The sequence below is a fragment of the Schistocerca serialis genome, chromosome 6, assembly GCF_023864345.2.
Source record: "Schistocerca serialis cubense isolate TAMUIC-IGC-003099 chromosome 6, iqSchSeri2.2, whole genome shotgun sequence".
NCBI classification, from domain to species: domain Eukaryota; kingdom Metazoa; phylum Arthropoda; class Insecta; order Orthoptera; family Acrididae; genus Schistocerca; species Schistocerca serialis.
The window spans coordinates 326,223,223-326,250,423 of NC_064643.1; the positions used below are offsets into that span (position 1 = coordinate 326,223,223).

General features: G+C 38.4%; 1 protein-coding gene across 6 annotated transcripts in view; it reads left to right on the forward strand.

Moving 5' to 3' along the window:
* LOC126484025 (F-box/WD repeat-containing protein 9-like) overlaps window positions 1-27,201 on the forward strand; it is a 93,805-nt gene continuing 66,604 nt past the window's right edge. For 3 of the 6 annotated variants that reach the window (XM_050107352.1, XM_050107358.1, XM_050107357.1), the window contains exons 1-2: window positions 1-125; window positions 23,326-23,420. In XM_050107352.1, coding sequence (XP_049963309.1) covers window positions 110-125; window positions 23,326-23,420 — 111 coding nt within the window. In that variant the 5' untranslated portion in view covers window positions 1-109. The other 3 variants (XM_050107354.1, XM_050107356.1, XM_050107353.1) reach the window with 3 other exon arrangements.

Genomic DNA, 27,201 nt, shown 5'->3' on the forward strand with positions numbered 1-27,201 from the left:
CTGCCCATGTAGCAATCAAACAGTACTTCATGATATTAAATAAAATAGTATGAAGTATTTCCCTCTCATCACATCGACTACAATGTTATTATCCATGTGATGATATGCTATGGGCAGCACAGGACGTACGTATGCTGCAGTTTTATGGCCAGTCAGGACGTTACAATTATTCTTATAATGATACAGCTGGACACGTAGTAATTCCTTTTCACGCCAGTCATCTTTCCTAGTTATGTGTTTATTTTCCTTATTGAGTAGCGGTATCTAATGGATGAGGACATCGCTGTGATAACTATTGCACTTCCAAAGCCATCCGCTCAGCACTCAATAAACGTTTTACACTTATTTAACAGAAAATAGTATTGTATCTACTAAAAAGCGTCGGTTCCTTTACTTCTGTAGTTTAAACTAATTACTAAAGAAGTGGTGAATATGGTATTAAATACTGATCCTTTACGAAACCAACCTAGTGCCGTGTGTTCGCATTTTTCAACAGGTTTTGACGGCGCAACTAAATCGAATGACATAAATTTTGCGTTTAATCGGAGGACTTGCCATGTAAGGAAGTCTGTCAATTAATGTCACTTGAAAGCAACGTTTTAAGTCAGTTGTTACGTTATTTCTTTGTTGATCTATAAAAAATGTGATTGGCTGAGTGGCGTTTACTTGACGTACGGTTGAAACAGTTGTTATAGCAATACCCGCTTTGACACTTTGAGCGTAACCCATTCGCGATTTGGTGTAACATTGATTACACTTGTGAATGGTACCTTTTATGGGCATCGTAGAAAGCGTAACACCTACCAGGATTTAGAGTGACAGAGCGACTTGCAAACAGAGTGAGTGTGAAATCTGTGGGTAAAAATATTAGTTATATGCAGTCGAAATATGTGTCATTCGTTAGTAGTATTTACCCATTTTAAACATTTCTGCACAAAAAAGAAAAAAAAAAAGCTTTATATCATGAAAAGGATTAGATCTAGTCGTGGTAAATAATTTCGCGTCCAGAAATTTGAACCACCTCACAAACAATGCAAAACCAGACATTTATTATATGTTTTTAATTACCATCTTCCCTGCATCCCGAGATTCTGTACGGCTGTAAGTAGTCGTGTTATGAATATGGAAGCTTCGTTGTCTTAACATTTATTGCATTTCCATTATTTTTCGTGGCACACATCCTGTTAAAAACCCGGAAAGGCAAAGTATTTTTTTTTATTTCTGTGTTTTCGATCATTCCGTTTATTCAGTAAATATATAAAATCGTAGTTGCTATGTCTGTATAAAACCTTGCAAATATAATAATATACAACCAGTACCACTGTCACATTAATTTCACACTTTTATCATATCCAGGACTTTTAATACTTCTTGTGTTGTGCACCACTGAGATCTCCACACCTCTCATATAACAAATAATGTTTCTGTATAGCCTTTCAGTTTATTGATTCAATGTGCACCATATGTTGCTTTCATGTGATTTCTCTCACCATGTATGACTGTATATTGATAAACATCAATGTAATCAAGTAAATAATAAGCTAGTAATACAAGGTAAACAGCAGCTATATAATAAAACTGAGAAGGCAGCAGCTATTTTCAGAGCAGTAGCTTTCTTACTAATTATTAGATTAAATTTAAATGATATAAACATGAATAATATTAATCAGTGTTGTGACAGTTTCTATGCTGTTTTGGCCCTATGTGAAATTGTATTTTTACTTTTTTCACATCCCTGAGGATTATTCTTGATGGAATCTAAAGAACATAATGAATGAATGATGGGTAATTCTCAGTTTTGTAAATGGTGCACAGGACTGAAGTGTAGATTGTCTGTTTAAGAAATGAATCCCAGTAAGTACTTAAGAATCAAGTTTGAACTTAGGTGTAATTTTTTGATAATCACTCAATGATTTGTGTACTTTGTCCAGGTTATATATTTTGTCTTTCCTGTAATTAGAGCCATGATCAAAGTAGCACATTTGCATGCTGTGCCACATGTTAGCCATATTGTTGTGACTTTATAATATTGTTTTACCACCACACACACTAGCAAGTGATCTTACCTGGACTGCTATCTGTGTAAACAGCAATTGTGTTTTTCCCATATAAGAAAGCAAATACTAATGTGTCGTTGCCTTGGTAACTATGGTGTCATTGTTTTATGATGTTTACATCTTTTCAGAATAAAGCTTTTATTATTTATTCACCCACACTAAATGATTTATAGTGTTTTACATTATGTCTGTCAGCAATATATTAAAGGTTTTGTCCAGTATCACTTGTACAATTAGAGCTGTATAATAAAACTGGGCCAATAATAATAAAAAAACAATCAACAGAATACAAAACTCCATTATGAACTCTAGGTGGGGTGTATTTGGAAACTGTTTTTACTGCTAATATTGTGGATGTGAATTGCTGAGTTTGAGTTTGTCCGAAATTAATCACAAATACCATTAGGGAGTTAATTTTTTGATACATATGTATGTCCAAAGTTCATGAAGAGGCTGCTCCAAGCTGTTTGATTACCAACTTTTTAAAATTCATATTGCTCGCTTCTGTAGAATAAATGCTTTTTTGGTCTTAGCTGTATTGCACCAGGTGATTAAACATAGGACTGTACTGAGAGAAAGTATGCCAACAATCCTGTCCACAGATTGACGTAAATAAAAGAATTTTCTAAGTGTAAAGCAGTTAGAATTGAGCTACTTGACTAACTTATCCAAATGCTGGTGCTCTCCGAGTTTTTATCCACCTGAATGCCTCAGAACTTCTCACATAGAGCCTCATCCTGTGTGTGCCTGTTTATCTATATATCTAGTACCTTTTAGTCATTTTTATTTGTCCAGAACTGCATGATATGAGTTTTTGTAAAATTAAGGATCATTCTACTTCAAGTCAACCAAGCTGTCTCATTCCCCATCTCAGAGTTTGAGGAAACATATTTGTTCACCATACATAGATAAATAACTATTTGAGTGAAAATTTAGCATTTTCTCTCTCTCTGTCTCTGAGATTTCATTTTGTAGTTTTTTGAAGTTTGGAAGCTTTGACATTTTTAACACTGCAATGGTGCATAATGCCACTTGATAACATATTGAAAGAAATTACATTTTTTTGTTAATCACTCAATGTGTGTAAAATTTGGTGATTGTATAATGTAAATTATAAGTATTTTATACAAAATTTACCTAATACCCTTCAGAAATGCACCGAAATACTCACATTTTGGTGTTCCATTTCTTAAAAACACAGTTCATCACTATGCTGAAGGTAAAGGGATAATCCACAAAAAAATTTTTTCTGAAATAATAATAATAATATTGTCAAATAATGGGCTATCTAATGGAAAAAAATGGAATTAGCTTTTTTTTGCTTGGTGGTAATATTTTTCATGCTGCAGTGGTAATATTATTTCAATTTTCATTTGATCATCTAACAAAATTTGCTATCATTCAGATATTTGTAAAATATTTTAATTATTATTTTATATGATTCCACTATTGATAGTCTTCTTAACAAAAAGCACTTTGTTAAAAATGAAGGAAGAAATGGCAACAGACACGGTTCACAACTGATCAAATAGGCAGTGTTATGAGTCTTGGACTATGTGTTTATGACAAAACTAAGATTTTAAGCCATTATACTTGGAAAACAAAGTGGCATAGTTAACAGCAATTACAAAAAATTATGTTGAAACAATAATAAAACTTCTGATTTGTTCAATTTCTTGCCCACATTGTTAAAGTAATTTAAAATGGCAACATTTTTCTGAATAGAGTGCATATACTCAGCTGAAAATTGATAATCTTCCAGTTAATGTTTTAGGAGGTTTGACAGTAGCATCTTTACAAGAATTAGTGCCAGAAGGAATGATAACAATGATTCTGAAGGATGCATAAATTGAACTGTACACCATATTCAGTTGTATCTATTTCACTGATGATCCCAAAGAACCACAGACTGTAATATTTACAAGCTATGTATTGAGATGGGATCAAATTTTCATATCTAACAAGGGATTTCAAATTGTTTCTTAAATTATATTTCGAATTGTGTTGCACATCATTACCGATGCTACTTGCTTCCAACTTTTCTAATCCTAAGTCTAATGGCATAGGAGCAGACGATACCTTGAAAATGATGAAAATATGAAATTTCTTTTTATTGGTGATTGTTATGGTTTGAAGTATTCATTGTGTGAATATGAAAGTATTGTGAACCAGATCCTTATTTAGAGGTCTCAAATGTCAGTTTAAATGAAGTGAATATAGTGAAAACAATAGTAGTTTTGTGTATGGCGCACATACTATTGGAAAAGGGTAATGGTAGGGAAAATTTTATTTGCTGTTATGAACTTAAGAACCTCTCCTACAATAATTCAGAAATATAATTATATTCTGCATGCTGCTTAAAAATCACTGGCAGCGTAATCTATGACAGATGCAATGAAGGAAGTTGTGAATTTAAATGATAAGTGCATAGTATTAATGCGTTAAAGACTCTGTAAGTACAGTAAAACTTTAAACCCAAATTCCCCCTAGCTTTTGTTTTTCCTAACCTAATGAACCTTTTATGTAAAACCTTTTATCCCAGAGCAATGAGATTCTAACAATCAACTGCCTTTATACACATGCATGAAACAGCATGTTTTTAGTTTTCTAGCTGTATTTTAAAGAAACCTAAGTTGTTTTTGTTTTAAAAATTTGCCCACTAAATGAGTCACTATTAAAATATTTTTCAGGATTGTGATTTTAATATACAAGTTTCTTTAAAAAAATGTCAGATTGTCAGCAAATATTGTAAATGTATCTTAAAAAGAAAATTTCTGTGTTGTGTAAATACTTTCTCAACCAGATTTCAGTTAGCTCTCTTGGCAACACCATTTTGCTGTGGACTGTATCACAGTGTAATCTGGTGGATGATACCTTCAGAGACAGATTCCTTTCTGTTGTCACACCACAAGATCTTGATACTTCTGCCTGTCCGCTTTTGGACTATGATTTGTAGTTTTTAGATGTGTGTGTGCGCGCCTTGGAGTTTTTCATAAAAAATAGACAAACTTGTACCATGAAAGATGAAACCCTTACCAACTTCAGCATTCTTTTGTGATTTGTATTTCCTAACCTGCAGTGTCATAGGAATCCACAACTCTTTGTGCAGTAACATGTTTTCTTTTCAACTTTATTCATGCAATAGATATCATTCTTAGTTGAGTTTTAGGGCCCTTTACTTACAATTTTACTGAGAGCAAATTCATGACGGAGTTTGAGATGTGAATGATGTCAGATACTTATACTGTTTTATCACTAGTATAAGAAGTCAGATTAACATGTCCAGAAATCTCTGATATTAAGCCATCACCTCCTACATTGAGCACTAAGCTGTTATATGAATGTGGTGTCTGTTCATTTGAATATGTCTGAGCTAAGTTATTACATGGCTTGGCACTATGAAGGTTCCCTCTGTTGTTTGAGGTGTGCATCAAAGCACAAGAATCTAAATATCACATCTCCATTTCAGTAGACTGTTCGGAATTTGAGGCAGGAAAGGCTTTCTTGTGTTCTGACTGTATTATAGTTACATTACCAATCATTATGTTTTAGGGAGCGGTCTCCTTTATTCCCCTTACTAGAACAATATTTAGGAATGTGACTCGGTCTGTTACGCAAGTAGCATTTAATGATGTGTGCTGTATGATCTTGTTTGTTTAGATATATGGTTGATATTTCATTTCCATTTGACATCATTTAACAGTTTTAATAAAATAGAACCTTTGGTGACAAGTATCAATGTTTTCAAGTTCTGTAGTCACAGGTTGATAATGGCCAGACAATCCAGTTAGGAGCAAGGTTCCCATTCCACTCTTCACTCGTTGCAGATTTAATTTCATTTAACTTAAACTTGGTTGTTATGATTCAGTCACAGTGGTCATCTACTGACTTGCATTTACCTAATTTGGTTGTGATTAATTTTCTAAGTAAGCCTACCCTGCATGTGAGCTGAGAATCTCTCTTCCAAGTATTGACAAGTTTTGTTGGATGTGGAGGAGAGTTTTCCGCAGTGACCCATAGTTTGTCGTGGATTAAATAAGCCTCCAGGTTAATTTCCATCTCGAATAATTTTCATATTCCAGTCAACTTTCCAACTATTTGAAATCCAGAAGAGGCTGTAACTCTCACTTTTAAGTCTGAATGAAGTACACAGCCATTTGAATGTGCAAATGATGAGTTGGTTAAAATAAAAAACAATCAGCACACACATAACTTGTGAACCAACTCCAGATTTCCCCACATAACTTCGTATTTTAACATTTATATTACTTTGTTTTTATACCTGGACCCATTCCCCTTTTGTTAAATGTTTATAGTGTAGTAAATATGAAGGCTTCATAATAGGTTAACATATTATTAAATGAAAAGCAGTACATGCACTAAATGACTACACATGTATGAATACACAACCACCTCAGATAACAATAAAAACAAGAAATAAATGAAAAACTGCTGATATTAATTTAAATATTCCAGCAGCAATGAGCCTAGAGAATATACTAGTAACTGGAGACTCTGTTAAAACTAAATTGTGGCAGGAAGTGAAAGATTACAAGTACTGCCATTCTATGAATACTGTCTCAGCTCTGCAAGCCAACAAGAAAGACAACAGAAACTTTTTGCACAGTTTTTCCAAGGAACTGAGATGCTTATAACTGTAGTAAGTATGGTCACATTTCTAGAACTCAGTGAAACCAAGGAAGATGGCTAGTCACTGGAGGGAAATTATAATTACAAGATACTCTTCACTGTGGCAAATAAAGTCATAAACAATGATTGATATGTTGACACTGGTGTATCAGCACACTTGTCTAAACTCCTGCGTGAAATGAATTGAGGTAGATCAGTGTTACTTTGCAGGTGGTGGTGGTAAAAGATACCCATTGAAGAATTGGTCTCACATGTATTGATGTACTGGCTGGCAGAAAAAAGAAAAATTAAAGTAACATATGTTCTTTACATGTCACAGTGAAGTACCAATTAACTGTTTTTTAAATAAGATAGTTTAAAAGCGACCTTCCATCACTTTTGACAAATGAGGCCATCACATGTATGACATGGAAAAGTAGTAATGCTTGGTAAAGGCTTGTATGCATAGGATGAACCAGATAATTATTTAGTTAAAACCAAGTCTGGATCACTATTACATGACACGGACTTGTTGCACAGAATGTTAGGACTTTGACAGAATGGGAGCTTTACAGGAAAGTATGGCCAATTGAATTAAATATGTGGTAATTACAGATTCTCCATGTGTTATGTACATAGAAGGTAAACAGATAAGGTAACACTTCCAATATTCTGAGTTGAGAGCAAAACATACCCTTCGGTTAATACACCCTGACATATGCAGACTGGTGGAGACAAGATCTATTGGAGATACTATTTTGTGTCAGCACCTCATATGAACATACAATCCATAAACAAAGCCATGTTCATCGTGAGCAGAACACAGAAGGAATACCAGTAACAATGACAAGAAGATCTACATTCACAGCCAGGATGGTTTCCAAATAACAGCTAGGTGAGTTTCGAAGGACCTCTTGTGGCGTATTGTTCGAGACTGAGCCACGATGGTTTGCTTAGCCTGTCACTGTGAGTGGCTGAGCCCATTTGACACAGTTTCCTTACCTCTTTTTTGTGTGCTCCACTTGTGAGCTATAATGCAGCAGATTTGCTATTGATATCATCTGCTGGCATGGATATTAAATCCTTCTCCCCTCAAATCAACACAAAGGACCAAAAATATCCCATCAATGCTTTGCTATTGGTGGCAAAGGGGTGGAGGGGTGTGGCAGAACTCTGCCAGCAGATCTAGCATCATTGGCTCATGGCCCGGGAAAGGACCGTGGGGACAGGGGCAGAGACATAGGAGGTGCACCTGTGGCAATAGACTGCTCTGGTGCCACTGGGCTGAGGAAAGGTGGGGACTGAGGGAGTAATTCCATTTCCATAGGGACTTTGACAGAAAGGAAGCTTTACACAAAAGTATGACCAATCGAATTTAATATGTGCTAACTACAAATTCTTGATGTGTTATGTACATGGAAGGTTACATTTCCAATATTCTGAGTTGAGAGATACGCTTATCCACACATTGGCTAGTGGGAGTGGAGGTCGTACAAAGGCATGGGAAGAGGTTGAGACAACCAGCTGGTGGTTATTGTGGTGTCTGGTCCAGGACGGGGTGTGATGCTGGCTGCCATGCAGGATTGTGGCCACACTGACCCCACTGATGGGGGTGTATCCATACTTAGCAAGGAAGCTATGTGAAGTGTCCTAGGTCGATGACATCTGCAAGGCCTTCTGCTTCTGGATCTTGAATGTGCACACCTCCTCAGCACCCTTGTTGGCGGTGACATGAAAGGAGTCCATGGCCAGATGTTTGATGTCATTGTGGTGACAGAATGCCTGGAATTCAATTGACGTAAATGGGGGCCCATTGTCCAATACCATGGTGTAAGGAAGTGAAGGATGTGAGGGTAGAATGATGGCCCATCAGTCAGACCAATGTTAAGACATGCTCATGGCATTGAACTGTTAGTGCAGCGAAAAATAATTTCAAAATACCTGGTGGGAAACATTTTGTGGCTAGACTGTCTGGACTGCTGACAAAGTCTTTCTCAGGATTGGGTCACAGCATGATGCCGAGGCTACTTGGCTTGACATCAGCAAGTATTCGTCCAGGCACGTTTGTAAGTGTTGATTCAGGGCGAGAGAAATCGTTTCCCGGTGATCAGTTCCATGTTGGGGCCAAGAGGGAAAGGTGACAGGACATCTGTGTTACTGTGCTGGGCAGTGGGGCTCAAGTCAATTTCTTAGTGCTACCCACCTAAAAGCAACATGCAATGTTGCAGATGCTTTGGTGTGTTATCTGGGAGCTTATAACAATGCTCAAACAAGGAAACTGAGAGTTTGTGGTCAGTGAACAGATCGAAATTGATGCTGTGCAAATACAGATGAGAGTTGTTGAACTCATAAGTCACTGCCAAAGCCGCCGCCTCTATTTGAGAGCTGTTGAGCTGTGCGGCATTTAATGTTTTGGAGGCAAAGGCAGTTAGGCACTCCAAACCATCTGCTAACCTGTGGTACAAAACTGCTGCAATGCAGTACTGGGATGCACGTGTCGCCAGAGTCAACGACAAGTCCAGCATATATAGCATCAGACACAGTGTCACTGTGAGACTGTTAGTTAGTTTCATAAATCATTTGAATGATTCTTTTGTTGGAATGATGTGACATGGGCTAGTTTACAGGATATGTATACATGATTAGTGTTAACATTAATTAACATATAATTTTCTTTAGCCCTGCTGATGCAATTACACATAATAGCAAAGCGGTGATGAGTGTTTTTTACTAGTGGCTGACTACACAAATTTGATGATCTTCTTGCTCTGCTGATTGAGATGGTTTGTGATCTGCACCACTTGGAGAATAAACTTGGCATAGTATGTGTTTTACCCAGGAATAACTGCAACTGGTTAAGGTTATTGAGGCCAATGTTTATGAACACGTTTATGTGCTCACGCATAGGTACAGTAGCTTTGTGACTGAGAATGTGCCCTAGGTATTTGAAGCCAGTGCCCAAAAAACTGCACTTCTCTGACAACAAAAAGATTTAAAAAGGGATTCAAGATTCTTGCAATGATCTGCTTGGGTTGACATGGTAATGATAATATTGTCCAAATAATTAACACAATGCAGAATACCTTAAATCAGTTGTTCTAAATACTTTTGGAAAATATTGAGTGGAATTATAACCCCAAATGGTAAGTGACTCTACCTGTATAAGATGAATGGCTTATTCAAAACTAACAATTGACTTGACATGTTGTCAAGTGGTAGCTGGAGATATGCATCCTTTGAATTTATCTTCAAATAATGGTGGTCCCCAGTTTGTTTAGTCAGTGACTCGTCTGGGTGAGGTAGTGGATAGAGATGTATGATGGACTGGAAATTAATAGATGCTTTAAAATCACAACAAATATGTAATGAAATGTTTGGTTTTTAATGACCACCCTGGTAATCACCCACAGTTAAAACTGATGAAATAATGCCTTAGCCTTATAGCAGTGCGAATTCCGCGCAAGCAGCCTTTCAATCCGCTAACAGAAGTGAGCGAGCTCAGCAAAATTTAGGCACTCCAGATGGCTGCTAGGTAATGTGCCCCATAAAGTTATGTCCACACCCAAGCATTGGTTTAAAAATTTCCTTAATATGAAGTACACAGGGTGCCAGATCAGAAAAAGCAACTGTGCCTGACAATAAATTGATTTGGTCCTCTACTTTGAAACCAAAACTGATAAAGGCATCTATCTCTAAAATGGTCACATGACTAAGAAGGTTAGGAAGTATCCAGTTGTTTTGTGACTGGTTGCCAGTGACAGTTCTCTAAGGAGAGGAATATCTCTGCAACAGTAAACAGAACCTGGTGCTGGGCTTGTAGCAGCAGAGTCAAACTGAGCTCGTGATATGTGTCCTCTCTGATTAAAGATGTGGGAACACCAGTGTCCAACTGGAATTCAACGGACTGGCCAAACAGCGTCAAGTCCCAAGTGAGCTTTCTTGGTGACATGGAAACCAGCTGCTCTGCAACTGTGACTCTGTGGATTGCAGTGATGCCCTCACTCTGCAGCAGAGCACACACTCAGCAGGCTGCATGTTGACATGCAATGACAACATGAACACACAGGCCTCAGGACAAGCAGACCACTGCACAATGCAGACATCCCCTTCTGGTAAGCCTGCTGCTGAAGGCAGAACATGACTGGAGTTTCTTCCACGTGCATGGCATATTTCACAATGCTGTGGAGGGAAGTCATTTCTGGTCTGCTCAATTAAAAAAGGGTCATCTGACACTGAGGGGTAGTAGAATGATAAGTTTACTTAAGTCTCACATGAAATGCCGGTGATCTGAATGCCCATGAACTCAGAGGCAGGATTAGAGAATGATGAGTCAGAATCAACTGTTGACCACTGCTTGCGATGGCAATTAACCACTTGGAGAATGTGAATTTCATTTATAAAACTATGCTGAGCTGCTGAAGTAACATCAAAAGACTTTTAAGTACTTCCCTAAGACTAGGATCGGACTTATCCAGCTTTTAGCTGTGGGCTTCCTGTTGGGTGCAAGGCACACAATCACATCTCGAATCCATGATTCCGCTTATGAAATTTAACAGTTCTGACACATGAAACTACGCTTGCCTCCATGTTGACAGCCCTTGGTGCTTATTACTGTCTGTGTTGCTTATGACATGAAACTAGTGCGTAGATGCAATAAGATATGACTGCTGACCATAGTATTCACTTAACAAAGCACAAGAGATCATTGAAAGACAGTTCACTAGGGTCCAAGAGTGGTTACAATTTCTTCACCACTTTGTATAAATGACTACCAGGAGACAAGAGCAAAGCATTTTGTTGCCTACCAGAAATGCCATAAACAAAACAGTATAGTTCAAAATGCTGAGGTAGACTTTCCAATTTTCCAGTGACTTATTGACAGCAGTGAATGGTGATGGGGATGTAGTTGTGGCGACCAAGTGATGTTGTGGTTGCTGCTGAAAAGAGCTGCCAGTGAATAGCAGTCTGTTCTTGCTATTGCTGCCCTATACCGGTATTACACTATCAAATTTCTTTGTCAAATATCTTTGTCAAAGATATTTGATGGTGTAAGAGGGAACTTTGTCAAATGTGTCCAATATTTGATCAAATCTAGGGCCTCGCTGTAGATTTGATCAAAGAAATCGCTTGTCTTCTGTTCACTGCAATGTGACATGTTACAACATGGAGCGCTAGCATCGCTGCAGTTTTCTGTAGTGTGTAGTGTTAATGTGACATGCTACAACATGGAGCGCTAGCATCGCTGCAGTGTTCTGTAGTATGTAGTGTTTTTATAAACACTGCCGGTAAATACAATTGATGTGTACCGACAACTACAAAATTAATAGAGATGTATGAAGCTGATGAGGTGCTTTACAATGTGAGGCACCCTGAATACAAAAATAGATTAAGAAGATTGGAGACCTGAGCTGACCTGACCCAACCTAACCTAACCTAACCTAACCTAACCTAACCTAATCTAACCCTCTCCTGTAGCAAGGAATCGGAATGTTACAGTGAGTCTTTCTTCTGCAGATGTAGCAGTTCTTAAGTGAATATTGTGCTTTCTGATATGAGGATACACTTCACTGAGCACATACAGAAATGTATGCTCATCCATTCTCAAGTAATTAATGTATGACTTGACGTCCTCCACTATAAGCTCACGTAAAAAGTTTTTTTGAATGCTTTTATCATGTCGTCGTAAAACCCACGGCTTCACCCAGGTACATTTCCTTTTCTTCCCCCCACTTCTCTTCCGCATGTGCACACAGTGCAATTGTGGTACATGCAACTGCTGCGTTTAATAACAAGTTGTTGTTGTCAACCATCTTGAACTTAGACGAAAAATATGATGACAGTGTAATACCCCTTCTAGCGCTACGTCAAAGATCTTTGTCAAATATATTTGACGGAATATTTGATCACATCTTTGACAAAGAAATTTGATAGTGTAATACCGGCCTTAGCTCCTGGCACTGCTTCTGTTGCATTACAAATGTCGCCATTGCCATTCTTCTTGTAATGCAAACTGTCGCTGTTGCAATGACATCTGCTGCTGCCAAAGTTTCAGAAACTTACGACCATAACACTAGCACTAGCTACAAATGTGTCACTATAAATACGACTGGCAAGAATTCATCACCAGTTTTTGTGTGTGCCTGATACAAATGCACAATCCATAAACATAGCCATGTTCGTCTTGAGGGGAAGACATAAGGAATTTCAAAAATGATAACCAGAATATTCAAGTTCACAACCATTCTGTTTCCAGATAGCAGCTAGGCTTCATTCAAAGGAGCTCATACAGTGTACTATTGAAGACTGAGCCATGGTAGCTTGCATAGCTCGTCACTGCGAGTGGCTGAGCCCACACGAGACACTTTTCATGCCCCTGGTGAAGCACTTTACTCCTGAGTGATTATGACTCTGAGCCTATGTCAATATCATTCACTGGTGGGGACATTAAATGCTAGTTATTCCTGACACTAATAGATGACTGTTCAAGAAAGATATTTTTGTACACACTAATTGATAAAAACCAAGTACTGGAAGTTCAGAGATTCCAAGAAGCAAATGGAAAAACAGACATAGTGAAATTCTTCTCATGTGCACTGACAACTGAAAGGAATATGTGAATGAAGAACTAGCAAACTTCTTGAAGGAGAAAGAAATAATTCATCAAACACCAGTATCTTACTCACCAGAACAAAACAAAGTTAGGTTAATGAGGATGAGTTGGAAGAACAAACCTGTAGTGTTCGGATACAGTAATGCTAGTGTTCTGCTTGTCACAGTCAGTTTGTCTAAATAACTGAGCATAATGCTGCAAAGCGATACAAGTTGGAACGAGCATGTGAGAACTGTGGTAGGGAAGGTGAATGGTCAACTTTGGTTTATTTGGAGAATTTTAGGAAAGAGTGGTTCACCTGTAAAGGAGATTGCATATAGGATGCTGGTGTGGCTTATTCTGGAGTACTGTTCAAGTGTTTGGGATGAGTACCAGGTTGAATTGAAGGAAGGCATTGAAGCAATTCAGAGGCAGGCTACTACATGCATTACCAGTAACTTCAAACAACACGTAAGTGTTATGGAGATGCTTTGAAAACTCAAATGGGAATCTCTGGAGGGAAGGTGACATCCTTTTCGAACAACAATATTGAGAAAATGTAGAGAACTGGTATTTGAAGCTGACTGTTGAACGATTCAACTGCAGCCAACATACACTGCACATAAGGACCACGATGTTAAGATAAGAGAAATTAGGGCTCATGCTGAGGCATATAGACAGTCGTTTTTCCCTCGCTCTATTTGCGAGTGGACTAGAAGTGGTATGGGGTGGCTTGCAAAGTATCTGTGTAGATGTAGATGTAGAAAGTAGCCGGAAGGTATACATTGCCAGAAAAAGGTATTTAAAGCAGAATTACTTAAAACATATTGGGAGGAAGCAGTCTCTGCTGCCTCTTATCTTATTAATAGATCACCAGAAGAGCCATTAAAAAAAGAAAAACCTCAATAATTAAAAATATTTGGCAGGAAGGCCTTCATTCTTTTACCTAAAGCAAGCAGGCTTAAATGTGAAAAGAAGAGCATTGAATGCATACTGGTAGGATACTGTGAACACAACAAGGCATAGCATCAGTTTCAACCCAATCTACAAAAATTAATAAAGGCAATATATGTGATATTTAAAGAAAATACTGTTGATAAGAGTGATGATATGACAGTGCCCAAAAAGTTTCAGTAACCAGAAAGATATTTATTACATTCATGTGAGGAGAAGCATACAGAACTTAGCAAAATGATTCAGAAATAGTTTCATCTCAGCCTGTTGTTAATGAGAATAGTGACAGCTCGAGACATATTTTACCAGTTGTTGTTGTTGTTGTTGTTGTTGTGGTCTTCAGTCCTGAGACTGGTTTGATGCAGCTCTCCATGCTACTCTATCCTGTGCAAGCTTTTTCATCTCCCAGTACCTACTGCAACCTACATCCTTCTGAATCTGCTTAGTGTATTCATCTCTTGGTCTCCCTCTACGATTTTTACCCTCCACGCTGCCCTCCAATACTAAATTGGTGATCCCTTGATGCCTCAGAACATGTCCTACCAACCGATCCCTTCTTCTGGTCAAGTTGTGCCACAAACTTCTCTTCTCCCCAATCATATTCAATACCTCCTCATTAGTTACGTGATCCACCCACCTTATCTTCAGCATTCTTCTGTAGCACCACATTTCGAAAGCTTCTATTCTCTTCTTGTCCAAACTGGTTATCGTCCATGTTTCACTTCCATACATGGCTACACTCCATACAAATACTTTCAGAAACGACTTCCTGACACTTAAATCTATACTCGATGTTAACAAATTTCTCTTCTTCAGAAACGATTTCCTTGCTATTGCCAGTCTACATTTTATATCCTCTCTACTTCGACCATCCTCAGTTATTTTGCTCCCTAAATAGCTAAACTCCTTTACTACTTTAAGTGTCTCATTTCCTAATCTAATCCCCTCAGCATCACCCGATTTAATTTGACTACATTCCATTATCCTCGTTTTGCTTTTGTTGACGTTCATCTTATATCCTGCTTTCAAGACACTGTCCATTCCGTTCAACTGCTCTTCCAAGTCCTTTGCTGTCTCTGACAGAATTACAATGTCATCGGCGAACCTCAAAGTTTTTATTTCTTCTCCATGAATTTTAATACCTACTCCGAATTTTTCTTTTGTTTCCTTTACTGCTTGCTCAATATACAGATTGAATAACATCGGGGAGAGGCTACAACCCTGTCTCACTCCCTTCCCAACCACTGCTTCCCTTTCATGCCCCTCGACTCTTATAACTGCCATCTAGTTTCTGTACAAATTGTAAATAGCCTTTTGCTCCCTGTATTTTACCCCTGCCACCTTCAGAATTGGAAAGAGAGTATTCCAGTTAACGTTGTCAAAAGCTTTCTCTAAGTCTACAAATGCTAGAAACGTAGGTTTGCCTTTTCTTAATCTTTCTTCTAAGATAAGTCGTAAGGTTAGTATTGCCTCACGTGTTCCAACATTTCTACGGAATCCAAACTGATCTTCCTCGAGGTCCGCTTCTACCAGTTTTTCCATTCGTCTGTAAAGAATTTGTGTTAGTATTTTGCAACTGTGACTTATTAAACTGATAGTTCGGTAATTTTCACATCTGTCAACACATGCTTTCTTTGGGATTGGAATTATTATATTCTTCTTGAAGTCTGTGGGTATTTCGCCTGTCTCATACATCTTGCTCACCAGATGGTAGAGGTTTGTCGTGACTGGCTCTCCCAAGGCCATCAGTAGTTCTAATGGAATGTTGTCTACTCCCGGGGCCTTGTTTCGACTCAGGTCTTTCAGTGCTCTGTCAAACTCTTCACGCAGTATCTTATCTCCCATTTCATCTTCATCTACATCCTCTTCCATTTCCATAATATTGTCCTCAAGTACATCGCCCTTGTATAAACCCTCTATATACTCCTTCCACCTTTCTGCCTTCCCTTCTTTGCTTAGAACTGGGTTGCCATCTGAGCTCTTGATATTCATACAAGTGGTTCTCTTCTCTCCAAAGGCCTCTTTAATTTTCCTGTAGGCAGTATCTATCTTACCCCTAGTGAGACAAGCCTGTACATCCTTACATTTGTCCTCTAGCCATCCCTGCTTAGCCATTTTGCACTTCCTGTCGATCTCATTTTTGAGACGTTTGTATTCCTTTTTGCCTGCTTCATTTACTGCATTTTTATATTTTCTCCTTTCATCAATTAAATTCAATATTTCTTCTGTTACCCAAGGATTTCTATTAGCCCTCGTCTTTTTACCTACTTGATCCTCTGCTGCCTTCACTACTTCATCCCTCAGAGCTACCCATTCTTCTTCTACTGTATTTCTTTCCCCCATTCCTGTCAATTGTTCCCTTATGCTCTCCCTGAAACTCTCTACAACCTCTGGTTCTTTCAGTTTATCCAGGTCCCATCTCCTTAAATTCCCACCTTTTTGCAGTTTCTTCAGTTTCAATCTGCAGTTCATAACCAATAGATTGTGGTCAGAATCCACATCTGCCCCTGGAAATGTCTTACAATTTAAAACCTGGTTCCTAAATCTCTGTCTTACCATTATATAATCTATCTGATACCTTTTAGTATCTCCAGGATTCTTCCAGGTATACAACCTTCTTTTATGATTCTTGAACCAAGTGTTAGCTATGATTAAGTTATGCTCTGTGCAAAATTCTGCAAGGCGGCTTCCTCTTTCATTTCTTCCCCCCAATCCATATTCACCTACTATGTTTCCTTCTCTCCCTTTTCCTACTGACGAATTCCAATCACCCATGACTATTAAATTTTTGTCTCCCTTCACTACCTGAATAATTTCTTTTATCTCGTCATACATTTCATCAATTTCTTCATCATCTGCAGAGCTAGTTGGCATATAAACTTGTACTACTGTAGTAGGCATGGGCTTTGTGTCTATCTTGGCCACAATAATGCGTTCACTATGCTGTTTGGAGTAGCTAACCCGCACTCCTATTTTTTTATTCATTATTAAACCTACTCCTGCATTACCCCTATTTGATTTTGTATTTATAACCCTGTAATCACCTGACCAAAAGTCTTGTTCATCCTGCCACCGAACTTCACTAATTCCCAGTATATCTAACTTTAACCTATCCATTTCCCTTTTTAAATTTTCTAACCTACCTGCCCGATTAAGGGCTCTGACATTCCACACTCCGATCCGTAGAATGCCAGTTTTCTTTCTCCTGATAACGACGTCCTCTTGAGTAGTTCCCGCCCGGAGATCCGAATGGGGGACTATTTGACCTCAGGAATATTTTACCCAAGAGGACACCATCATCATTTAATCATACAGTAAAGCTGCATGTCCTCGGGAAAAATTATGGCTGTAATTTCCCCTTGCTTTCAGCCGTTCGCAGTACCAGCACAGCAAGGCCGTTTTGGTTAATGTTACAAGGCCAGATCAGTCAATTATTCAGACAGTTGCCCCTGCAACTACTGAAAAGGCTGCTGCCCCTCTTCAGGAACCACACGTTTGTCTGGCCTCTCAACAGATACCCCTCCGTTGTGGTTGCACCTATGGCACGGCCATCTGTATCGCTGAGGCACGCAAGCCTCCCCACCAACGGCAAGGTCCATGGTTCATACCAGATAAAAATCAAATGATCAGATCATTGAGAATTCTGAAACTAGTAATGGTGAATGATTACATGTCCTATTACCCTGCAGACACACAAAATTCAGATCAGTTATCATTAGAAGAACCTTCACAAAGTCAAGAATTGCACAAATGCCTTCAGGCAATGAAAGAAGAGTTACAGTCACATGCTGAATCTGACAAGAAAAAGGCATTTTACACTCACATAAAAGTCTGGTAGATACCAAATGGATTTTCAAAACTAAAAAGGATCTCCAAGGATGTATTTTTAGATACAGTACATAGCTAATAGTAAAAGATACACACAAACAGAAGGTTTAGGCTAAGACAAGACATAAACCCCAGTAAGCCGTTACAATTCATTAGGTATCTTTTTGGTTCAGCTAATGAATAGGATATTGACATTGGTTACTTATATGTTATTACAAGATTCCTACAAGGCAATTTGAAACAGGAGATTTATCTCTATGTTACTGGCTACCTACTTGATGAGTTTTGTTACTTTCTAGGTTTTTACCACACACTTTTATTTAATATTCACTTCTAACAGCTGTGGCAGTGAAAGAAATGACTTTGAAACCTCCACCAGCAATAAAAATTTATTCACATGATATGAAAGAAATACAGCGTGACTTTACAATGCTTACAATTTAAAATGCCTGTCACTTGAAACTGACATCATATGGGTGGCCAACATTTTCCTTCACACACATTTCAGGTCTTCTACAGAAGTTAGACATCAAATCTCGGAGGACTGGCAGTGTAATTCGATTAACTTCCTCCTGAATTTGATCCTTCCTGGATGGTATGTGTGGTGGCTCACACTGGAAGATCTGAGATTTGAAATGACCCCAAAGGAAGAAATCACATGCTGAAAAGTCAGGTATCTTGGAAGTCAGGAAGTGTCCCCATTGTTCGAGATGAGGTGGCAAAGAAAGATGTTCTGTAATGTGTTAATGGAATGTTTTGAGTAATGGAATGTGACCCCATCTTCTTGGAAGAATATATTTGCAGTTGCAGGAAGATCAGCATGCTGTTACACTAGGAAATGTTTCAACATGCAAACATAACATTCTTTATTCACAGTAACAGAGTGCCATGATCATCTTCAAATAAATAAGGCCCTGTGATTCCAAGTGATGATAAGCCACACCACACTGCCACTTTCTGACTGTGAAGTGGTGTTTCTTGAAGCATGTCAGGATTTTCAGGTGACCAGTACCTCAAGTTTTGCTTGTTAATAAAGTCTGACACACAAAAATTGGCCTCATCACTCATGACAAGATTAATGCACGGGCCTGGGTTGTCATTCATGACTTCAAACATTTCCTGGCAAAAGCATAGCCTCTTTGGGAGTTTATCTGTGTTCACTTATTCCACTATCTGAATTTTGTATGGGTAGTATTGCTGTTCCTTGGCCAATATTTGCCACAAACTGCAATCCGATTTGTCAAGTTGCAGCATATGCATGCATGCAGAACACGTGGGATTTCAGCTGAAGGCTTCTTCCACTCTTGCAATGTTCTCTGGAGAGCACACGCATTTTGCACTTCCACCCCTCTTTCGCACCATATCACCCATTTCCTCAAAGTTCGGTACCCACATTTGATGGGTTGGGGTACGATGTATGTGGCTGTAATGAGCATGAAATACAAGTTGCATGGCTAGATAGTAGTTGTTTTCACAGAAAAAGCACGTTTTTCACCAGTCCACAAAGCTATCTTGACTGAACATCTATATCAGGGTCAATGGCAAAGGTTCATTGTCCATGTGGCACCACTGCTGTTTTGATTCCTAACATAATGTGTCATTTCCATAGTTGCCAAATCACCCATTTCATTGACATATAAAAGAGTTTAAAACTCTCTCTCTCTCTCTCTCTCTCTCTCTCTCTCTCTCTGTGTGTGTGTGTGTGTGTGTGTGTGTGTGTGTGTGTGTGTGTGTGTGTAAATTCCTCCAGTATCTCCGATATTGTTGTTAATTTTCATTTTACAACAGAGCCTATACCTGAATTCCCTCTCTGCTCTAGATAATGAAACACACAAGCAGATGTATGTTTAAATAGGTCTCTTCTTTTTATGCACTTGTACTAATACTACTACACCCAATTTGGTGTTAATTTGAATATTCTTTCAACTCCACTCTTTGGACTGCAAAATTCTGCGATTTATTGATCTCAAATAATAATTCTGGGGCATATCAGGAAAGTAAGTACTGTTCTGGAAAAGACTCCTAAAAACATTTTTTTCAACCAAAATTTGTTTTTATAAGAAAGAACATTTCTTAAACTTTTTTTCTACGTTGCTGCCACCAGTATTCAGACATTTGTCATATTGAGGTGACCAACAGTTCTGTGCCCTCTTCATAGAAAGATGCCTCCTGTGAAGACAGCCACTACTGCACACTGTTTTTTGCATCATCATCACTGTCAAAGCACCTTCCTCCAAAAACATGCTTCAAATTCAATAACAAGTGGTAGTCAGAATGTGTGAGATTACGAATGTACGGCAGGTAATTGGGCCTTCTGATGAAGTGACACTGTATCTTGAATGAGCATTGTTTCGAAGTGCACACTGAAGTTTTTTCTACGAGGTGTGTTCAAAAAAATTGCAGAACATTCGTAATATTGAGCCAATGGTGTGTTGGAGCGAAATGCGGTTGTCTTTCCTGATCATGCCTGTGTATAATGTATAACTGCTGGAAGTTTCATTCTTGAATGTCTGTTAGTTGTTGTTCAGTGCCGTATTGAGCAGAACATTGTGTCACACAGTTTGTGAATTCTGAGATGGCAGAGTTAGAGGAGCAATGCGTCTGCATTAAAATTTTATGAAACCCAAGAAAACCTTTACAGAGACACACCAAATGATACAGGAAGGCTATGGTGATGAGTGCTTAAGCCATACTCGATGTTATGAATTGTTCACATGGTTTAAAAATGGCCGCACGGAAGTTAAAGACAGCCCTCGTTCAGGACGCCCTTTGATGTCTATCGACAACGCTCATGTCAGGTACATCAACGAAATTGTGCATACCAATTGAAGACTGACTGTCCAAGAAACTACAGAAGAATGTAACATTTCAGTTGGATCATATCATGAAATCCTGACACAGCATCTCAGAATGTACCATGTTGCTGCCAAGTTCGTCCCATGAGTCAAGACTCGAAAGACCTTCTCCTCGCACTCTCTGAAGAGCCTTTGGATCAAGCAAATGAGAACGAGATGTTCCTTAAGAGAGTCATAACTAGTGATGAGACTTGGGTCTGTGGTTATGATGATGTTGAGACCAAGGTTCATTGTTCACAGTGGGCCAGCAAAGGTTCTCCAAAACCAAAAAAAGCTCATCAGATCAGGTCAAATGTCAAAGCCATGCTAATAGTTTTCTTTGATTTTGAAGGATTTGTTCATCATGAATTCATGCCACAGGGACAAACCATTCATCAATGGTACCATATGGATATGTTGCGATGTCTGCGAGAAAATGTGAGAAGGAAACGGCACAAAATGTGGCAAGGCAATTCATGGCTCTTGCATCATGGTAACGCGTGGGCACATTCATCCTTGTTGGTGCGTGACTATTGCACAAGAAATGAAATCACTGTGCTGCCTCATCCTCCATACCCTCAAGACCTGACCCCGAAGACTTTTTTTATTTCCAAAGTTGAAAACCCTGTTGAAAGGATGAAGATTTGCAACGATGGATGAGATAAAAGAAATTTCCCAACGAACACTTCGTGTGATCCAGCAAGAGATGTAACAAGACTGCTTCCAGAACTGGAAACGACAGTGGGAGCAGTGTATCAATTGTGGAGGAGAGTATTTTGAAGGAGCAATAAGTAAAAGGTAAGCATAAAAAAATTTTGTGGACAAAGTTCCGGAATTTTTTGAACAGATCTCGTTTGCTTCAAAGTATTATACACATTTACGATTTCATCTCTGGGCAGGAGCTCAACAAGCAGAATGCTCTGTCTGTCCCAGAACACATTTCACATGATTTTTTTGTGCTGACAATATTGTTTTGCATTTTTGTTTTTTGGGGAATTGTGAGTACCTCCATCCTATTGACTGTTGTTTTGAGTGTGGATTGACGTGGTAAACTGAGGTTTCATCACCACTCACAGATCTGTTTAATCTCCTTCATCATTGTATCAGGTAATAAATGTCAAAGTACTGCCAGGTTACTTCATTTTGTGGACTTCTATTTTTGAAATGCAAGGGGAACATAATTTGCGAAAATATAAGTGATCTGTGACAGTCTCGTGCAAAACAGCTTTTGAAATTTATGGAAACTTATCCGAAAGCATTCTTGTTGTGAACCAACAGTTTTCACAAATTTTCTCATTCACTTTCTTAATCAAATTGTCATTGAAGACAGAAGGGCATCCACTCCATGCTTTGTCACGAACATTGATTTGTCTGTAATTGAATTTTGTCACCCACTTTCTCACCATTCGAGTGTCAATACATTTTCACCATAAATCTCTAAAAGTTGATGATGAATGTCAGCTAGCTTGACATTTTGCATTCAAAAACCGTATTACAGAATGTGCTTCACAGTCGGCGTGGTCAGAGATTGTCTTAACATTTTGAACAATTGCTAATGCATGTAAACACAACACAATCTGGCTGTAATGGCATCAGTAGAAAGACAGTGAACCAGAGAGATGAGTGGAAATGTGTGGAACAGCAACACTACTGCTACAGTGGCAGTATAATGAAATGGTACTTACTTTCCAGACATGCCTCATACTAACAGCAGTTGGATTTCTAAGGTCAACATCATTGTTTATTCAGCCAAACATCATGTAGCAAGATGTAGAAGCAGAAGTAGGTGGTCACGGCCTATGATCCTAAAGAGTTTGCCCATGTTCCCTCAGTCTATTATTTCCAGTATTCTGTCACATGGTCAGAAAACCAATGTCTCAAAAAATCTGCAGCTATTGTGCACTAGTGTGGTATACAAGACACATAAAGCTTTCCAGAATGACATCTGCAGTCATGCGTGTGCTGTTATGCAACTTCTTGGCAGATTGAAACTGTGTATCAGGCCAAGTCTTTAATCTAGAACCTTGCATTTTCAACACATAAGGTTCGAATTCTCATCTGGTGCTCAGTTTTAATCTGCTAGGAAATTATGGTGCTGATTTTTGCCTGAACTATGATCATAGTAAGTTCTGAGTGCTTATAAATCTGAGAGCCTGCAATTACCGCAAACTTAGTCCTTTCTCACAACAGTAACTAAATTAAATACAAATTACTTTTTCCACAAATTAGTTTTAATTTCATAGTATTGAAGCTATATAAAAAAATTTACATTTGTTCTTTATTTTAATGAATATGCACATACAAGAGAATAACTTACAATTCATACGTGAACGTAAGAGTTACAATGAGGTACCAACAAATGTGGTATTGATTGTAATCTTTTTTCTTGAAGTCCTACTTTGCATAGCACGTGACAAATTTTTTATAATTTCAGATTGTACAACAGCCAGCATGAGCAGCGAGTCTGAAGAAGTGCAGCCGAGTAAAGATGTTGAGGAGAAACTTCAAATATTACACCTACCAACAGAGGCATGTAGTAACAGTGTTCAGCCCTCTCTGTCTTCAAAGTTTACAATGAGCTAATATTTTATTTATTTATTTGTCCTTTGGCCATTTAACATAATGGTATAGGATACATCAAACACATTGAATGATGTAATGTGTAATTGCAGGCATTGTTACACAATGACAGTATATTGCTGAGCACAATAATATCACTAGAGTTTGGTCACTAGTACACCAGCAAGGCTGTGCAGTGGTTGCCATTGGTAATAGAGGGAAAGTGAAAGTCAACATTTGTGTAATGGGACTACAGTAGAAACCTAAAAAAAAAAAAAAAAAAACTGACAGTAATCGAACTGGCATAGAGATTTATGAAATTAATTGAAAACCAAGATCAAGCCAAAGTTGTCACAAGCCAAAATCCCCAGTGCCAATTTTCAGGAAGAGAGAGATGTCAATTCTGACATTGCTGATGTCTCTGCCTCATTATCAGAGACAGTGTCATACTCACACAATACTAAATTACTCTCCCGTAGATTCATACATAGTGTCTCATCCATTGCCTCTGGGATGTCAGTGTCTCATGTAACTACATATGGTGAGGCCAGATGGACTGTAGGGTGTGAGGGACAGCTAGGGACTGCATTTAGTGGGCTGGGAGCAAAAGATGGTGTGGGTGGTAGACAGGGTTATATCTCCATTAGCATTCACTTCTGTTCTGTGAAGGCCTTTAATTGCTACTGTGGCTCCCGACAGTATCACAGATATCAAGGATGCCACACCGATGGTGGAGATGAGTTAGTACAACTCATCATTGAAGGCAGGTACATTTCCAAAATGCTTGAAAGTGGCTAAAGTCATCCCAGTCTTTAAGAAAGGTGAAAAACTCATCGCAGAAAATTACAGACCCATATTGCTGTTACCTGTGTGGTAAACTTTTGGAGAGACTAGTTCACCAAAGACTAATAAATTTTCTTGATAGGAACCAGATACTATCTGATGCCCAGCACAGTTTCAGAAAAAACAAATCCACGACAACTGCCACATATGAGTATTTACACTGCTCTAGACAAAAAACAATAAGCAGTTGGGCTCTTCCTAGATCTGTCCAAGGCATTTGATGTCATAGACCACAAGATTCTTCTCAACAAACTGAAGCCATATGGCATCAGAGGCACCCCACTAAACTGGCTCAGCTCATACCTGAAAAATAGGAAACTAAAAGTGTCAATAAAACATAACAACCAAGGACATATTGAAACATACTACTCTGACTATTGCAATATTATACCAGGTGTGCCTCAAGGCTCAATACTTGGACCAGTGCTCTTCCTTGTGTACATAAACGACCTACGGTCAAACATCAATGCCAGCACCAGTACACTCTTCGCAGATGATACCAGTATCCTCATAACAAGCAAAAATGAACATGAACTCCAAGAGGCCATAAATGGAAATACAGACGAACTTGGTGATTGGCTTGAGAAAAACAAGCTCATAGTTAATACAAAGAAAACCACTTACCTAAACTTCCACCTAAGATCAAATAAAATTATGCCTGATATGAAATTACACGGTTCCCAAATATCCCCAAATACAGAAACAAGATTTCTAGGCCTATGGATTCAGGATAATCTAAAATGGCAAGCACACATTAATAAAACGAATAGTAAGGTAAACCAAGTGTGCTATGCCCTACGAATCCTTGCATACTGCACAGGCCCAGAAGCTGTTTACACAGCCTACTATGCACAATTCCACAGTGTGATGCAGTATGGTATTATATTCTGGGGAGACTCTACACTTAGCCCAAACGTCCTCCTCACCCAAAAGAGAGCTATAAGAATAATGAACAAGGCAAAGCTGACTGATAGCTGCAGACCTCTCTTCCAAAAGTTGCTCATCCTACCCCTTGGCAGCCTTTATATACTAGAACTATTCAACTTGGTAAAAAGTAATATTACAAAATTTAATAAAAATGTAAATGCCCATGCCTATGGCACTAGACAGAAAATGGAACTCCATATTAAAGAAATGCACACCTCTGCCTTTAAAAACTCTCCCTTCAACAAAGGCATTAAAATATACAATAGCCTGCCATCAGAAATAAAAAAAACAGTAAGTCACTGACTGTATTTAATAAAAAATTAAAATAATTCCTACTTGATCATTGTTTCTACAGTGCAAGTGAATTTCTGCTCCACATGGGTGAAAAGAAAAATGAAACAAACTGGAGCAAAGAATTTTGTAAAGAGTAAAACATTAATGCAAGTATGTGCAAAAATCTTGCATCTATATCATCTGCTACTAAGCAAATTAAGTGCAGAAAGAATATCCAACCAGGTACTGTTGTGTATATGTGTTAGAGGAATATAGCACTAAAATACAAATGTGTAACTGAGTATGTAATTTGTGTGTCCATAAATTTGTGTGTCCATAACTTCTCAGAAAATATGTATATAAGCTTATGTTTGTGTAAACTTTTGGCATATTACTTCATGCCAGCAAATTATCACAATGTCCAACATCAAATGTATGTTTGTGCATCACCATGTGCATGTCATGTACAGTATTGATTCAGGGGACAATAAATAAATAAATAAATAGATACAAGCGAGCTGGCCACTAGTGTGTTTGTGACTCTGACTGATCTGGATGGGGAGACATGTAGTTTCAGTTGTCATGGCCAAAACTAATTACTGTGATATTCTATGGCCACAACTTAAATATCCTGGTGCCCTCTGTGGCCAGAGACAGTGCCCTGTGATGTCCCTCGATTCTGGTGGGAGGCGTGTACTGAGATATGAAATTCTGCAGAATAATAGGGGAGAGTATAAGGGGGGCTCAGAGCTCACTGTGTTGGGCACTGTCAGAAGAGAGCCAAAAAAAAGTCAAGGTGGCTTTTCTCGAGTTCAGCACAGCAGCTTCTCAGTGCGAGATGGCTGCGGCTTTCATTCGTGGAACTGTCAAGGTTGCAAGGGTCTGAATCTGAGACTGTGAGAGAAGTTATGGTTAGCACAGAGTTTAGCCAGCATTGTACACATTTGCGCTCATGGTGAGTAGACTGTAAAACTGACAGCAGAGTATGATACACGAACTTTGAGAGCTTAGCAAAATGATTCTTCTGATACATAGACTGACTGTGCAGATGATGTATTTAATTAGTTATTGAGCCAAGAGGTGATTTGAAATGAATTATCATATTAACCTTAATAACAATTGCATTAAATAAGCCACAGTGAAGATCAACCTATCATGTGAAAGCACTCGTTGAGATGCAGCAAGTGAACTACTTACATGTTTATTTGTGTACATAATTATCCAGTGAGAGGCATATAACATTCTGTTGGGAATGTGAGTAAATATAATTGTTTAAAATTGCCAAATAGTAATGTTCACTTTAAAATCTCATTGAGTAGTGTCACCAAAAATGAATAACAAAAAAGGTTCTCCCACTGCTATGGAACACAATGTGCCTGTACTGAAAATTTGTACTGGAACTAATTAGAATGAATATGTCAATAAAGTTCTTGGGTGTTGTAAACTCAGTGATGGAATTTAACACTCAACTTTTAGATCTTCATATCTGCTTGGCTGCTGTTGTCCTTTACATGTTGTGTAAGAAATTATAGCAATCTTGCCACAATGTGGAAATGATCAGTGAAAGTGCAGGGGTTGCAATGGATTGTTTATCACTGAATAGATGGTGTGCAACGATGAACAACTGGCATTACATACTGACTACATCCTGAATCTTAGAAAACTGGCTACAATCTGCATAATGACAATGCTGTTGTATGTCTGTTTA